At 27.5% G+C, this 18,444-nt stretch overlaps 1 protein-coding gene across 4 annotated transcripts in view; it reads left to right on the top strand.

The window, feature by feature from the left end:
• The window catches only part of DIP-theta (Dpr-interacting protein theta), a 328,764-nt gene that overhangs the window by 234,172 nt on the left and 76,148 nt on the right, over positions 1–18,444 (top strand). For 2 of the 4 annotated variants that reach the window (XM_073967264.1, XM_073967263.1), the window contains exons 9-11: positions 1,261–1,410; positions 16,679–16,765; positions 17,286–17,522. In XM_073967264.1, coding sequence (XP_073823365.1) covers positions 1,261–1,410; positions 16,679–16,765; positions 17,286–17,522 — 474 coding nt within the window. The remainder of the gene's footprint in view (positions 1–1,260; positions 1,411–16,678; positions 16,766–17,285; positions 17,523–18,444) is intronic. The other 2 variants (XM_073967266.1, XM_073967265.1) reach the window with 1 other exon arrangement.

Genomic DNA, 18,444 nt, shown 5'->3' with positions numbered 1-18,444 from the left:
TAAATCGGAAAAGTGTGCAAAGTTTCAAAATTGAGTTACCAGATTTAAACTAAGCGGACACCAAAGAAAGTTAAATAAAACACTATAAAAATCGTTTGTGTTGAATTATACGAAACTCGTAGTAAATGAGCTGTAACTCGTCAAATTTTAGAGATATCAGCATGACAATTTGACACAAGATAATGTAGAAGTCGAAAAAAATAGAAATTGCAAACCCAGAAATTAAAGTAGTAAATGAGCGATATATACTTTATAGGGCTTCCGACGAACATTTCGATATCTTACAAACGGAATAACATTTTTTATTATGCCCTCAAAATTATGGTAGAGGGTATAAACAGGTCCGCAGCCAGGTAGGAGTGTGACATCTTTCTCTGGCTTCTCACTTTTTCATTTGCTGTTTCCAGTCTTGGTTATAAAATTAAATAAATTTAAATAAAATAAAAACCACCATTGATATAATGAGTTTGAAATTTATAAAGGCCAAAAACCTTCTAATATATTTTTCATCTCCGTTACCATCTTTCATTACCTAATTCATTATCCTTTCACATAACACAATAATCTCAAACACACAAAAAGAGATAAAAAGTTATATTTTGTTAAAAAAATAATCCAAACCAAGTTCAGGTGCCACATGACAAACATAACCCAAACACACACCTGTCTAAAATTTATTTCATTCTAATTATTTAATAATTTAAATTAGTCCATTAAAAGTTTGTTAATGCTTTTTGGGATGGGGTTAGAAAACTTTCGTTAAACAAAGATAAGCCTTTTTATAAATATTTGTGCTCAAATTTTAGCAAGTGTTTCGTTTGGGTTATGGAGGCCCAAAAAAACGAAAAAAAAAGAGTTCAAAAATTAAAACAACAGTTGATGACATTGATAGCAACAGAAAAAATCCAACGGCAAAATATTGCTCTGCGGCAATAATTTTCCTCTCGGTGTTTTTGTTGCTTTGCAGGTGGTTACCTACCATTAATGTTTTTTTAACTCCTCAAATTACTCAAAATGACAGAAAGTACTTAAACACAGACAAATAAACACACGCACACACAGACACCCTCAAACTGTGGTCTTGCATAGTGGATATCCCCAGAAGACTTTGCCAACCTGTAACTTTCATCAATAACGCAAACTTTTTTGTTTACTCACACCTGTAAAAAGTTGTCTGTTTGTCTCCTCCTTTCATACCAATTACTTTTTAATAACCTCCTTTCCCTCACTCAATATTTCTTTTTTTTTGTTTTATTGCAGGTGAACGTTTTGTACCGGAAACACATGAGAGTGGCTATAAAATCACAATGCGTTTGACCATAAATGATGTTGACGCACAGGATTTTGGTTCATATCGTTGCGTTGCCAAAAATTCATTGGGCGATACGGATGGTGCAATTAAACTTTATCGTAAGTATTAAATACCGAGAGAGATAGTGACTGAATATACATGCACATACGCACACACACACTCGCATCCATTGATAAGCACACACGGGGAATGGAAGTGGATGGAGGAAGGTAGGTAGGCAGGTTTGTTGGCTGATTTAAACAGAGTTGAGTTTGAAAAACTAAATAAACAACAGGTTGATGAGCAAAGGGGTTCATTAAGGGGTCCATTAAATCCTCATTGAACCGAAGATGGCACCCAAATTGCAGTAACCGCAATTTATTATTTATGAGCTGTTAAAGTAGACCGCAATTATTCAAGGAAGACGGTGACTAAAATTAGGGGTGTTGGGAAGACTGAGTTAATATTACCCTCCCATGGTTGTGAGGCCTTTGGGAAAATAGATGCACAACTCAAGAATGTGCCTTGGTCTCAAAATTGTTTGTAATGCTGAGTTCTTTTGTCCTTGTCTTACTATTTTCTTTATTTTGACCAAAAAATAAATCTTTCCCAAAAATTAACCAAAAGAAGTGACCGCAACTATTTTTCTCTTTAAAACATTTATGACATTTTAACAAGTTAATATTCAACGCACACACACATAAATGTATGTAAATTAAGTCCAATAAATTTGTATTTGTCAACAAAACAAATGTTTGCTAGCCGTAATATCAGCAATAACTTCTTTGGCCATACATTTAAATGGTCTCATTTAAATTTTTTGCAAAGCAATTTAATTTCAAAACCGCATTTCATTGGGGACAAAGATGGTTTTTCTGTTGCTGTTGAATAAAATATCAAATTGAGATTTGTATAAATTGTCTCAATGGGAGGACTCCGGACAATTTAGGTCACAATAATATTCAATTAATTACTGACTTAATAAAAGGAAATGAATGTTAAAATGTTTTCAACATTTCCATAATTGCCAACAACAAGTTATGTTGTTGTTGGATACAGTGAAACGAAATAATAGTTGAATAAAAAAATGAAAATAATTAAATAACTAAAATAAAAATAATAAACATGGATTTAAAAAAAAATATGTTCTTACAAAAACTTGGATTTTTATAAAAATGTATTTTTTCAATAAACGTGAATTTTATAAAAAATATTTTCTTCAATAAACGTTGATTTAAAAAAAAAAATGTTTTTTCAATAACCGTGGATTTTTTAAAAAAATATTTTTTTGACAATGGTGGATTTTTTAAACAAATATTTTTTCAACAATCGTTGAAATTTTAAGCAATATCTTTTCAATAATCGTTAATTTTTTAAAAAAATTATTATTTTAACAATCGTGGATTTTTAAGCAATACTTTTTCAACAATCGTCGATTTTTTAAAAATATTTTTTCAATAATCGTGGATTTTCTAAACAATATTTTTTCAACAAACGTGGATTTTTTAAACAATATTTTTTCAACAAACGTGGATTTTTTAAGCAATATTTTTTCAATAATCGCGGATTTCTTAAACAATATTTTTTCAACAAACCTGGATTTTTTAAACAATTATTTTTTCAACAAACGTGATTTTTTCAAAAATATTTTTTCTACAAACGTAGCTTTTTTGAACAATTATTTTCAGTAATCATGAATTTTTTAAACAATATTTTTTCAATAATCTTGGATTTTTTAACAATATTTGTTCAATAATCGTTTTGTAAACATTATTTTTTTCGATGATCGTGGATTTTTTATACAATATTTTTTCAATAATCTTGGAATTTTTAAACAATATTTTTTCAGATTTTTTAAACAATATATTCTTAAAAATCTTGTTTTTTTTAACAGTATTATTTCAATAATCGTGGTTATTTAAACAATATTTTTTCAGTAATCGTGGATACTTTTTCAAAAATCATGGATTTTTTAACAAACATTTTTCAATAATCATGGATTTTTTAACAATATTTTTTCAATAATCGTGCATATTTTTTAATAATCATGGATTTTTTAACAATATTTTTTTCAATAATTGCTGGTATTTTTTAAACAATATTTTTTCAACAATGTGGGTTTTTAAAAATATATTTTTTCAATAATCGTGGATTTTTTAAAAAATAAGTTTTCAACAACCGTGGATTTTTTTAAAAAATATTTTTTCAATAATCGTGGTTTTTATACCCTTTTTGCCTCGTCGAAATAACGGTTTAGACCCCAAGTATGTTTGGACGAAATTCTTTTCCGATAATTTGGAGTCGATTTAGCCATGTCCGTCCGTCTGTTTGACTGGCTGGCTGGTGCGCACGATAACTCTCGAACGGATCAACCGATTCCAATCAAATATTGGATGTGGTTATATTTTGTCCAAACTTAGTTTAAGTTGGAAGATGGGCCTTATAGGTCCACTGCTTCGGTTATCTCCCCCACAAAAGTTCAAAATTTGTCTGTAAAATGGTATGAACGATAACTTTCGAAGGGAGCAATCGATTTGGTCCAAACTTTGCACATCGTAATATTCCTTCCAAATATAGATTGGGTTCGAATATGGACTATATTGGTCCACACAAAATTCGGATAAAGTGAAGTTTAAGAGCTCCTCTCGCATCGTTTAGATTCTTTTTTCAGTATGTTGTTCTAGCGGCCTCATTTAAAACGGCACAATCTTTTTCCGTAATAAGTCAATGCTTCCTGAGATAATGGTCCAAACTCCAAAACCCTGCCGATACATACTCAAATTTTTTTTTTCAAAAATTTCTTCCAAACTTATTTTAATGTAATTTAATATTTCGAGTCCTTTATGAAGAAGTTTGGATACTAAAAATATTTGGTGTATGTCAATGATTTGGTATAGCCCCACATTGCGGTACTTACAGATTTCCAAGCAAACTCGTGACACAAAATTAATATATTTTATATACGGCACAACTTTTTTTTTTGTCAGTGGCTGAAGTTTATCTCTGTCAGCACAGCTGACTGATACTTTCTTACTTGTTTTAAATATATATCTTTCAGCAATGCTGGATTTTAAAAAAATTCTATTCAAAAATCGTGGACTTTTTAAATTTTTTTTAACAATTGTGGACTTTTTATAAAATATTTTGCAACAATATTTTTTAACAATGTTGGATTTTTTTAATATTTTTTTTTTCAAAAATTGTGGACTTTTTATATTTTTTCAAAAATTGTACATTTTTTAAAAATATTTTTGCAACATTCGTTAATTTCTTAAAAACATTTTTCAAAATTACTTTTTCAACAATCGTTGATTTTTAAAAATATTTTTTCAACAAACCTGATTTTTTTAAATATTTTTGATTTAAATTTAAATTGATTTAAAAATTAGTTACCAGTTAGTGAAACAAAATTGTCTTTAAAAAATCCACAATTAATGAAAAAAATTGCTTTAGATTATGAAAATATATGGAAGTAATTCTCTTTAAAAAATCAAAAATGTATGAACAAATTGTCTCTAAAAAGTCCAAAATTTATATAAAATCGTCTTGCTAAAGAGGTTTTGTCCCCATAACTGATTACTGAAAATTTTTTTAATTCCCGATAATATTTAAAAATATCGTGGATGCAATAATTTTCTTTATAAAATATGGTGAATGAAATAATTTTCTTTAAAAAATCCACCATAATTAATTTTTCTTTAAATCCACTATAATGAATAAACGAATATTTAAAAATCCACGATTTAGCAAACAAAACAAAATATTATTTAAAAATCCACGATATTTGGAAAAAATATTTAAAAAATCCAAATTTTTGCAAAAGAAATATAATTTAGTTTTTTCAAAATAGTCTGGCTTAATCCCATTGTTGAAATATAATTTAAAAATTCTCGATTTTACAAAAACAAATATTATTTAAAATTCCACGATTTTTGGAAAATATTATTATTCAAAATCTCCTAGTTTTATAAAAATCCAAGATTATTGAAAAAAAAAAATATTATTTAAAAACCAACGATTTTTGAAAAACCTTCTTTAAAAAAATCCACAATTTTGGAAAAAGTATATTCCTTTCACCAATCGAATGATATTATTTCCTTTAAAAAATCCACCATAATTATTTTTTTTTTTAAATCCACGACAATGAAAATATTGCCTTTAAATAAATCTTAATGAAAAGAAGTAAAAAGTCGTTAAGTTCGGCCGGGCGGAACTTTTCATACCCTCCACCATAAAATAGTCTTAATTAAAATGGAATAATTAGGGTCCTTTCACAATTTTAGGTGGAACAACTTTTCGACAATGGATAGGCTCCTACTGCCTCCCACTATTGCTTAAATTACACTGTGAACACAAATGTTGGTGCAGAGATAATTCCTTTTGGAGATGAAAGCCCTTGGTATGTGTATGTTAAAAACCCCGAAGGACAGATGCGCCGTGAATCGAACTTCCGCGTTATGGCGTGATGATGTTTTTGCAAGAGACCCTGTAAGCCATCATCAATTATCATTATATCTTTGTTTGTTGTTTTTGTAGAGCACTTAAGCAACAGTGAACAAAGATATAACGCTAATTCCTGATGGCCCACAGGGTCTCTAACAAAAATTTCATCACTGCATAAAGCGGAAGTTCGACTCACGGCGGATATGTCCTTCGGGGTTCATAATATACTCACCAAGGCCTTTCTTCCCCAAGAGGAATTTTCCGTGCCCCAGACTTTCACCTCCATTTTGTTGCACAGTGTTATCTAATCTAATTAAAAAAAGGTTCAGCTAGGTGCAAGGTACCACCTACGGGGCTATATCAAAGACTCAACCTATCTTTAAATTTTTTTGGCGGAAAAGTGTTATAGCTGCTGGGAACTTGAAGAATACCCTCAAATTGAGGGTAGTTTTATCAAAACAATGTAGACCCTCAAAAATGCACCCATGTTGACGAATTTTAGTGAAGAAATTTCGTGACCACTGAAAACTCCCGAAAATCGGGAGGTACAGTTATGTATATGGGGCGATATACCAAAACATGGACCTATATTGACGATTATTTTTGAATAGACAAAATTGTAGCTAAAATTCTCAAAATACCGATCATTACAGCTAAAATTCTCAAAATACCGAAAATCGGGAGATACCGTTATATGGGGGGCTATACCAAAACATGGATCTACGTTGACGATGTTTCGTTGGAGATGTTTTATGACCACTGAGAACTGCAAATGTCAAATTACAGCTATTTCGGTTAAAAACTGTAGCTAAAATTCTCAAAATACCGGAAATCGGGAGCTACCGTTATATGGGGGCTTTACCAAAACATGGACCTATGTTGACGATGTTTCGTGGAGATGTTTCATGGCCACTGAGAACCTCAAATGTCAAATTGCAGATAGTTCGGTTACAAATTGTGGCTCAAATTCTCAAAATACCGAAAATCGGGAGGTACCGTTATATGGGGGCTATACCAAAACATGGACCTATGTTGACGATGTTTAGCGGAGATGTTTCATGACCACTGAGAACCTCAAATGTCATATTGCAGATAGTTCGGTTACAAATTGTGGCTAAAATTCTCAAAATACCGAAAAACGGGAGGAACCGATATATGGGGGCTATACCAAAACATGGACCTATGTTGACGATGTTTGGTGGAGATATTTCATGACCACTGAAAACCTCAAATGTCAAATTGCAGATAGTTCGGTTATAAATTGTGGCTAAAAATCTCAAAATACCGAAAATCGGGAGGTGCCGTTATATGGGGACTATACCAAAACATGGACCTATGTTGACGATGTTTCGTGGAGATGTTTCATGACCACTGAGAACCTCAAATTTCAAATTGCAGATAGTTCGGTTACAAATTGTGGCTAAAATTCTCAAAATACCGAAAATCGGGAGGTGCCGTTATATGGGGACTATGCCCATATCCTTTGGAATATTAGTTTTTTGATCACTAGGAGCCCTAAGTGCCAAATTATAGCTAATTCGGTCTGCAAATGTGGCGAAGAACGTCAAAATAACTCAAATCCGGAGGTACCGTTATATGGGGGCTATACCAATGAGTGGACCGATATAGCCCATCTTCGAACTTGACCTGCCTATGGAAAAAAGATTCTCGGGTGCAAATTTTCAGCACTCTATCTCAATTACTGCGGACTCTAGAGTGATTACAACAGATGGACAGACGGACATGGCTAGATCGTCTTAGAATTTTATCCTGATCAAGAATATATATACTTTATAGGGTTGCAAATAATTAGTTCGATGTGTTACAAACGGAATGACAAACTTAATATACCCTCCATACTATGGTGGAGGGTATAAAAATGCATAATAATTATTTTTTTAATCCACGACAATGAAAATATTGCCTTTAAAAAATCCTTAATGAAAAAAAATTCTTAAAATATATCCTTGATCAATGAAAAAATTTAAACTTAAAAAAAAAACAAAATTTAAAAAACCCAAGACTTTAAAAAATATTCTTTAAAAAATCCCCGATATTTAAAAAATTTATTCTTTAAAAAACACGATTTTTAAAAAATATATTCACTAAAGAATCCACGGTTTTTGAAAACAAAAAATATTCTTTAATAAGTAAGAACGGCGTTACTTTTTACACCTTTTATATTACTTTATAGACTCAAAGAAGAGTAAATACCAAATTTCCGATATTTCGGTAAAACTTTCAAAATGCCAACAAACAAGCGGTACGCTTCTATGAAGGATATAGGAATCCGCGGACCTATACTGATAATTCTCTTCTGGAATATTTTATAACCCCATGAAAGACTAAATAACAAATTTCAGTCTTTGGGCGGGATATTGACGTCACAGCCTTCAGAGTTACGAACACGACGGACAGACGGACATGGTTATATCGACTTACAATTTTAACCTGATCAAGAATATGTATACTTCATAGAGTCTCCGATGTGTTACAAATGGAATGACAAATTTATTTACACCCTCCATTTTATGGTGGAGGGTATAAAAAAATCTACGCTTTATGAAAAAACATTATTTAAAACATCCACAATTTTGAAAAAACATTCTGAAAGAAAACACAATTTTTGAAAAAAAATAAAAATCTATTATTTTTGAAAAAAAAAAAACGTTAATAAAATATCCACGATTTTTGAAAAAACATTCTTAAAAAACCACGACTTTTCAAAAAATAATCTTTAAAAAAATTCAGAATTTTTACAAAATATTCTTAAAAAATCCACTACTTTGGAGAAAAAATCTTTAAGAAATTTACGCTTTTGGAAAAAAGATTTAATAAAAAATCCACGATTTAAAAAAAATTATTTACAAATTCAAAGCTTTTGGATTTTGTAAAAAATATTCTTTAAAAATTTACGATTTTGGAAAAAATATTCTTTAAAATATCTACGATATGGAAAAATTATGATTAAACAATTTACGATTTTGGAATAAGTATTCTTCAAAAAAATCCACGGTTCTAAAGTTTTTTTTTTTTTTTTAAATCCACGATTAATGAAAAAATCTTTAAAACTGATCACCATGAATGAACAAATTTCTTTAAAAATCCACCATTGATATAAAAATGTTTCTTCTTTTTCCACTGTCTCCTCTCTGGTTAAGAGTTTGGTGTAAATACATGTGAATTTTTAATTGTCCACAATTTTCCGTTCCACTTTGGCCTTTTCGTTTTCAAGTCCATTTTTTCTGCAGTTTTTCATTCTCAATAGGCCTACCGCATACACACATATGCACACACACGAAGTTTTTTGCTCATTTTATTGTGGTTTCCGTTTCCTTTTTATGATGACGACGATGATGCCTTTGTTTCCTTAAGGTTAACATGTCATTCATAACAATTTTCTGTAATTGTCGGCCATTTGGAACGGACGTTTCAAATAAAATTACAATAAATAATTAAATATTGTTTTTATCATGCATGGGTGTGTGTATGTGTGGAGTGATGCAGATGGCAAGGAGAAATTATAAACGCCCCTTGGCGTGATATGTCAACTTTAGTTTGTCTTTTCCCCCTTTCAATGAATGAATGAAAGAAAGAGTGAAAGCAAAAAACCTTTTTAGCAGCAGGAAATTAAATCAAGACACCCACCTATGCCAGTGTCCCCCCGAGGCCGGCCTTAACCATTACAATCATCATCGTCCGTCCTCTGAATTGTGACTTCGGTATGTGCATACAGATAAGATGTATGACATTGCCGTAGTCAAACATATATACCAATGTATGTATGTACATGTTCATATGTTCATGTCTAGGATAATACCATGTGATATGATAGGCATACAACCTGTACTACAAATGAATGGGTTTCTTGCTGATGAACATGCCATGAAACTATCTGGGATGATGTAGACACACAACACTTTCCTGCAAAATCCACCACAGAGAAAAGTCAATGCAGAAATAAAAAAGAAGACAAAATAATGTGAAATTGTAGTTGTTATTGTTCTTTTTCACGGTCCATGCTTTATACGTGAGTGAATCTATGTATTTGTAAATGTGTGTCAGTCAGTATTTGTCTATGCAATTAAAATTTCTTCGCCTGAGTCACTGAACTTAATTGAAACACAAAGACACGTTTCCAGGCTACCCATTTTTAATGAATAATTAAAATGTAGTTTTTGTTTAATTGAAGATATCTGCAGGTCTGTTTGCTAAAGATGTTTTTTTTTAAAGACCAGCAGACAAACAATATTTAGACTTTTTGAAGAATATTTTTTTTCAAAAACCAACACAACCGTGGATTTTATAAAGAAATTTTTTAATGGCGTGGATTTTTTAAATATTTTTTCAATGGAGTGTATATTTTACATATTTTTTCAATGGCGTGAATTTTTTAAAAATTTTTTCAATGGCGTGGATTTTTTAAATATTTTTTTTCAATGGCGTGGATTTTTTAAATATTTTTTTCAAGCGTGGATTTTTTAAATATTTTTTTCAATGGCGTGGATTTTATTTAAGTTTTTCAATGGAGTTGATTTTTTAAATATTTTTCAATGGCGTGGATTTTTTAAATATTTTTTCAATGGCGTCGATTTTTTAAATATTTTTTCAATGGCGTGGATTTTTCAAATATTTTTTCAATGGCGTGGATTTTTTAAATATTTTTTCAATGGCGTGGATTTTTTAAATATTTTTTCAATGGCGTGGATTTTTTAAATATTTTTTCAATGGCGTGGATTTTTTAAATATTTTTTCAATGGAGTGGATTTTTTAAATAGTTTTTCAATGGCGTGGATTTTTTAAATATTTTTTCAATGGCGTGGATTTTTTAAATATTTTTTCAATGGCGTGGATTTTTTAAATATTTTTTCAATGGCGTGGATTTTTTAAATATTTTTTCAATGGCGTGGATTTTATTTAAGTTTTTCAATCGCGTGGATTTTATTTAAGTTTTTCAATCGCGTGGATTTTATTTAAGTTTTTCAATCGCGTGGATTTTATTTAAGTTTTTCAATCGCGTGGATTTTATTTAAGTTTTTCAATGGCTTGGAGTTTTTAAATATTTTTTCAATGGCGTGGATTTTATTTAACTTTTTCAATGGCGTTAATTTCTTACAGATATGTTTTCAATGCGGTTCATGTTTAAAATAATTTTTTAAGCTCAGATGTTTCAAATATATTTTTTAAAACGCTGAATTTTTTAAGACTTTTTTTTATCCTTGATTCTTTCAAAAGAATTTTTTTTAAGATTGAATTTTTCAAATAAATTTTATGAATCATAGATTTTTTCAAATCAATTTTTCAAGCGTGGATTTTATTTTATCAAATCGATTTTTTTAAAATATTTTTTCTTTTTCAGATTTCTTGTTTTTTCAGACGTGATTTTTTAAATATTTTTCTTCAGACCGGGCTTTTTTCAAAATATTTTTTTCAGACGTGGATTTTTTTTAAATATTTTTTTCAGAAGTAGATTTTTTTAGAAAATTTATTTTTTAAACTTGAATTTAAAAAATATATTTTTATAGACTTTAAAAAATAATTTTTGTTCAGACTTAAATTTAAAGAGAAAACGATTTTTTTAAATATATATTTTTCAGGCTTGGATTATAAAAAAATTCTTTTAAATGTGGATTGAAAAATACTTTCTTATGTTTATTTAAAAAAATACTTTCTTAAAAACATTATATTTATTTCAAATACTTTCTAAACGTGGATTTTAAGACAATATATTATATATTGTTTTTTTATATTTTTCTGAACGTGTATTTGGACTGGAATTGACTCTTCAAAATTACGTTTTCGATAGTGACATTTTTAAATTTATTTTGTCATGGCGTTATTTTTACATTTTTTTTATTGCGTGGGTTTTCTAAAACAATATGGATTTTTGGATTTTGTGGATTTTTTTAAAAAATATTTTTTCAAACATGGTTTTTTTAAAAAGAGAATTATTTAAAAAAATATTTTTTCAAAAGTAGATTTTATACAAAATATTTTTTTCAAACGTTTATTTTTTAAAAAATATTTTTTTTTCAAACGTGGATTTTTTAAAATACTTTTTTTAAACTTGGAGTTTTTTTAAAATACTTTTTTTAAACGTGGATTTTTTTTTAAATACTTTTTTAAAATTGGATTTGTTTTAAATATTTTATTCAAAACGCGAAGTTTTAAAAATTATTTTTTCAAAAATGGATTTAATTTTTTTAAGAATTGGATTTATTATAAGAAATGTTTTTTCAAACGTACATTTGTTTAAAAATATTGTTTTTTACAAGTAAATTTTTTCAAAAAATATATTTTTATTTTTCATACATGGGTTCTTTAAACGTGGATTAAAAAAAAATATTTTGTCCAAACGTGGATTTTTTAATATTTTTTAATTTTTTCAATGGGGTGTACTTTTTAAATATTTTTTTAATGGCGTTCATTTCTTAAAACATGTTTTCAATGGCTTTCATTCAAAAAAAATTAAAAATAATTTTTCAAGCGTGGATGTTTGAAATATATTTTTTAAATGTGGAATTTTTCAAACCTTTTTTAATTCTTGATTCCTTAAAAAATACTTTTTCAAGATTTGATTTTTCAAAAAAAATTTTATATTTTGGATTTTTTCAAATAAATTTTTTAAAGCGTGGATTTTTTCAAAAATATTGTTTTTAAACGTAAATTTTTTAAATATTTTTTATTTCTTAAGAATATGTTTTCAATGGCGTTCATTTTAAAAAGAATTTGTTAATGGCGTTTGTTTTTAAAAATATTTTTCAAGGTAGATTTTTCAGATATATTTATTAAAACGTTGAATTTTCAAGATTTTTTTAATCCTTGATTCTTCCAAAATATTTTTTTAAGATTGGATTTATCAAATAAATTTTATCAAACATGGATTTTTTCAAATCAATTTTCTCAAGCGTGGATTTTATCATATCGATTTCTTTCAAGAGTGGATTTTTTCAAAAATATTTTTTTTAAACGTAGATTTAAAAAAAAATATTTTTTTCAGACGTTGATTTTTTTTAAAAAATATTTTAGACGTGGTTTTTTTTAAAATATATTTTTTTCTTTAGACTTGTTTTTTTAAATATTTTTTTTCAGACGTGGCTTTTTGTAAAATTTTTTTTTAAAGACGTGGATTTTAAAGAATATATTTTTCAAACTTGGATTTAAAAAATTATATTTTTTAGACTTGGATTAAAAAAATATAGTTATTCAGATTTGGATACTTAAAAAATACTTTTAAATATGGATTAAAGAAATAATTCCTAATGTTTATTTAAAAAACACTTTTTTAAAAAGATATTTAAAAAAAAATATTATATATTTTAATAACTTTTTAATCGTGGATTTAAAAAAAAATATAATATATTTTTAATATTTTTCCGAACGTTTACTTTTCTGATGGTGGATATTTTAAAATTTTTTTCATGGCCTTATTTAAAAAAAAAAATTCAATTGCTTGGATTTTCAAAAAAAAAATTTCTCAAATGTGGATTTTTTTTAAAAAAATATTTTTTAAACATGGATTTTTTAAAACGAGAATTGTTTAAAAAACATTTTTTCAAAGTAGATTTTTTACAATTTTTTTTTCAAAAGTTTATTTAAAAAAAAAATAAACTTTTTTCAAAATTGGATTTTTTAAAAAATTGTTTTTTTAAACGTGGATTTTTTTTAAATATTTTTTTCAAAACGTGAATTTTTAAAAATATTTTTTTCAAACATGGATTTAGTTTTTTGAATTTGGATTTTTTTATAACAAATATTTTTTTTCAAACGTGAATTTTTAAAAATATTTTTTCAAACATGGGGTTATTTTTTCGAATTTGGATTTTTTATAACAAATATCTTTTTTTCAAACGTAAATTTGTAAAAAAATATTGGTTTTTCAATCGTAAATTTTTTAAAAAAATATTTTGGATGGATTTTTTAAAATATATTTTTTAAAATGCGAAGTTTTAAAAATTACTTTTTCAAAAATGGATTAATTTTGTTTTAAATTGGATTTATTATAAAAAATAGTTTTTCAAACGTAAATTTCCTCAAAAATTTTTTTACAAAATGGTGTTATCAAACGTGGATATAAAAAAAAAATAATTTTTTCCGAACGTTCATTTTTAAAAAATATTTTTTCCAAAGTGGATTTTTAAAAAAAAATTTCCAAACGTGCGTTTTTAAAAAGTATTTTTTTTCAAACGTGGATTTTTAAAAAAATATTTTTTTCCAAACGTGTATTATTTAAAAAGTATTTTTTTCAAACGTGGATTTTTAACAAAGTATTTTTTTTCAAATAAGAAAATTAAATTTTGAATTAAAAGAAATTATTATTAAATATTATTATTTAAATATTTGGACTTTTTAAATGTTTTTTCAATGGGATGGACTTTTTAAATATTTTTCAATGGCTTTCATTTAAAAAAAAATTAATGGCGCCATTTTTTAAAAATATTTTTTCAATCGTGGATGTTTCAAATATATTTTTTTAAATGTGGAATTTTTCAAATTTTTTATATTTCTTGATTCCTTCAAAAATATTTTTTCAAGATTGGATTTTTCAAATAAATTTTATCACTTGGATTTTTTTTCAAATAAATTTTTTAAAGCGTGGATTTTTTCAAAAATATTTTTTAAACATAGTTTTTTTAATTTTTTTTTTTTTTTTTCATTTCATTCATTTCTTAAGAATATGTTTTTAATGGCATTCATTTTTAAAAATATTTTTTCAAGCGTAGATGTTTCAATTATATTTTTTTTAAAATAAAAATATTTTGTTAAACGTAGTTTTTGAAATATTTTTTCAAACGTTGATTTTTTAACATACATTTTTTTTCAGGCGTGGATTTTTTTAAAATGTTTTTTTCAAACTTATTTTTTTAATATTTATTTTTCAGACGTGACTTTTTTAAAACAGACGTGGATGTTTTTTAATATTTTTTTACAGGCGTGGCTTTTTAAATAATAATTTTTTCAAACTTGGATTTAAAAATTATATATTTTTTTAGCCTTGGATTAAAAAAATATTTTTTTCAAACTTGCATTTAAAAAATATATTTTTCTCAGAGTTGCATTCAAAAAAAGTTTTTAAATGTGGATTAAAAAAATACTTTTTAATGTTAATTTAATTATTTTAATATGTTTCTGAACATTTTTTCAATGACGTGGACTTTCAAAAAAAATATTTTCTCAAAAGTGGATTTAAAAAAAAAAAAAATATTTTTTTTAACATGATTTTTTTAAAACGAGGTTTGTTTAAAAAATATTTTTTTTAAAAGTAGATTTTTTACACATTTATTTTCTTTCATACGTTTATTTTTGAACAAAAAACCTTTTTTTTCAAATGTGGATTTTTTAAATTTTTTTTCAAATGTGGATTTTTTTAAATATTTTTTTCAAAACGTGAATTTATAAATTTTTTAGTTTTTTTTTTAATTTGAATTTTTTTAGATATTGTTTTTCAAACGTAAATTTTTTCAAAAAATATTTTTTTCAAACATAAATTTTTTAAATGATATTTTTTTCAGACGTGAATTTTTTCAAGATTTTTTTAAAATATTTTGCAAATTACTTTTATTCAACGTGGATTCTTTTCAAACTTGGATTTTTTAAAAAAGTTTTTTTCAAACTTGGATTTTTTATCAAACGTGGATTTAAAAAAAAAACATTTTTTTCCAAAAGTGGATTTAAAAAAAAAAATATTTTTTCTAACGTGAATGTTTAACAAAGTATTTTTTCCCAACGTGGATTTTTAACAAAGTATTTTTTTTTTCAAACGTGGATTCTTCAAATTTTTTCCACATGCGGAATTTTTAAAACATATTTTTTCAAACATGGATTATTTAAAAAATAAAAAATCAAATTTGAATTTTTTTTTTAAAAAATATTTTTCCTTTTTGAAGCGTGGATTTAAAAATTAAAAAAATTTCAAAATTCGTTTTTTTAATATTGTTTTCAAAAGAGGATTTTTTAAAAATATTTTGTTCCCATGTATTTTTTTTTTTATTTTTTTTTTAAATTTGGATTCTGAAGGCGATATTTCTTTTAAGTGGATTTGTTAAAATCATTTTTTTCAATCGTGGATTTATTTACAGAATATTTTTTTTTTTCAAACGTGGATTTTTTACAAAATATTTTTTTAATCGTAGATCTTGTACAATACATTTTTTTCAAACTTGGATTATTGGCAAAATTTTAAACATGGATTTGTTATAATTTTTTTAAAAAGTAGACTTTTTACCTAACATATTTTTTAAAATTTTGCTTAAAAATGTTTTTAAACGCGGCATTTAATTTTTTTTCATTTGCGAAAGTTTTAAAATTTATTTAAATTATAATTATTTAAAAAATATTTTTTCAAACGTTAATATTTTAAAAATTTTTTTTTAAACGTGGATTTTTTAAAAAAAATATTTTTTTTAGACGTGGATTTTGTAGCAATTATATTCTTTTAATCCACATTAATCCATCTTAAGCTTGAACTTTATGAACGATATTTTTTCATTGGTCATCTGAAACGTGGACTTTTTAAAGATATTTTTTCATTGCCCATCAGTAGGGTGGATTTTTTAATAATATTTTTTCAAGCCCATAAAAGTTTCCCTTAAAACGACAGAACCATAAAAAAGAAGTATCGATTCCAAGCCAAGTCCTTGTTTTAACATATTCCAAACAGTCGTAGCAGAACACCCCTATAGCTTTTCTTCTTCTTTTCTTGCCATACCAATTTGCATTTCACCTATGGCCATTGGAATTTAAAATGTTATTTTAAGCAGATTTTACCTTACCAGCCCATTCATAGCCATGGTCGAGACCAGAACATAACTGTTGCATGCCCTTTTTTGTTGTTACAATAAAAATACAAATAGAAATGAAAATGCTAATACTTGCCATATTGCCATACACACACTTTCTCACTTCTCCTCTCTCTCTCTCTCCATTTGGTTATATCTCGTTTAGATATTCCACAAACCACAACTGTGACAACGTTAGCCCCAACGGTTTCAACGAATACGGTACCGATGCTGGTAACCAAATACCACAAAGGTATGTATAAAATCTGAAAAGCAGAAATGAATGGAGGCAACAATGAATGCATGTAAAGAAATAAAAGAAAAGTTAGATTGGTTACTTCCCCTCTTCCATTCCATCCTTACCAAACAAGCACCTCATCCAGCATCTTCCTTATGACTTTATTTCAGATTTGTTTAGTTTTTGTTGTTGTTGTTTTTTTACTTTTTCTTTCTCTCTGAAACTATTTACATAAATCTATGCTAAGAGTAACATATATGGGACATTTGGGTTGATATATAACAGAACATTTTCTTTTGTGTGGAAAGTTTTTACCCTCCTCATATAAATGACCCATCCTCTGCTCCCCTCCGCTTTATACGAAAAATTCGAAAAATATATGCAAATATTCTGCCCAAATGACTTTCTTCACCCGGCTAATAGTATTTAAGTACTAAATAACTGCTATTTATAGAAAAGTTTTTCTCGCACAAAAATACACACAGAAACCAATACTACAATATATTTCCCTTGTTCCTTTTCTTCTTTCCCATAGAACAACGCTATAACTATCAACAGAATAATAACAATAACAATAATAAGAACGGCAACAATGGCAACAATAACTACAATCATAAATTGCAACGAACAAAATCAAAAATGGATTTACCTCAACAGCAACAGAATGGGAACAGCATGTATATGGGAGGAGGTTCCTCGGCCACCTTGTGGAATACACAACAGCAGCAACATCAGCATGATCGTTACGTTGTTAGGGGCGAGCAGTATTTGGGTAAGTTGAATTATAGAAAATGCTGCAGCATACCTTGTCAGAATCTCAGCCATGGAGTAAAACATTTAAATCTTCTTAGTAGGAAGAAGACGAAGCAGAAATCATTATGAGTAAAGAAATAGAAAACGGAACAAATACCAGCTAATAGGCATTACAGTTGTATAAAAAATTACTTTAACTTTAGGTGACCATGAAAACGGAACTTAAATAAAATTTTAAATTTGGCATAATTTTGCCTTAAAAAATTTTATGGTATTAAAAAAGAAGAAGCGATTTCATAACATGAAAATTAAAACAAGTAAAAAAGTATCAGTCGGCATTGCCGACAGAGATATACCCTCAGCCCTCAACCCTCTAAGGAAGGGAATACCTCCGTAGGGGTCTTCTATAGAATAGAAGACCTCCGTAGGGGTCTTCTATAGAATAGAAGACCTCCGTAGTGGTCTTCTATAGTACAGAAGACCTCCGTAAGTGTCCACTATAGAATAGACGACCTCCGTAGGGGTCTTCTATAGAATAGAAGGCCTCCGTAGGGGTATTTGTATTTAGGGTCTCTTCAGAATCTTGTAGCCCTTTTTGGATATTTGAACTTGTCGACAAAAATGTGGATTAGGATTAAAGTTCAAAAGTGTTGCGGAGGAGGTACTTAAAACAATGGACCGACATACCCTAGTATGGAAGTGGATCTTATTTTGTGAGTCATATCTTTTAGGTAGATATCGCGCCGACTAGTCATTTCAGGGGGTCACCGTATAACCTTTGGAACAGTATGCCAGGAAGCATGGACTTGTCCACGGAAAACATAATATCGCTGTAAACAGGACCACAACGAACAGCATCGCTATACATTTCCAAAGGATCTTCGAACAGACCCTAAACTGCACTTAGACATAGGGTTCTCCTATAGGGTTCTTCTATAGAA

This window comes from Musca autumnalis, unplaced genomic scaffold (assembly GCF_047663935.1).
Source record: "Musca autumnalis isolate F117 unplaced genomic scaffold, ASM4766393v1 scaffold_2, whole genome shotgun sequence".
In the NCBI taxonomy this organism is placed as follows: domain Eukaryota; kingdom Metazoa; phylum Arthropoda; class Insecta; order Diptera; family Muscidae; genus Musca; species Musca autumnalis.
The sequence above is the reverse complement of the archived record's forward strand: the minus strand, read 5'-3'. Positions and strand labels throughout refer to the sequence as shown.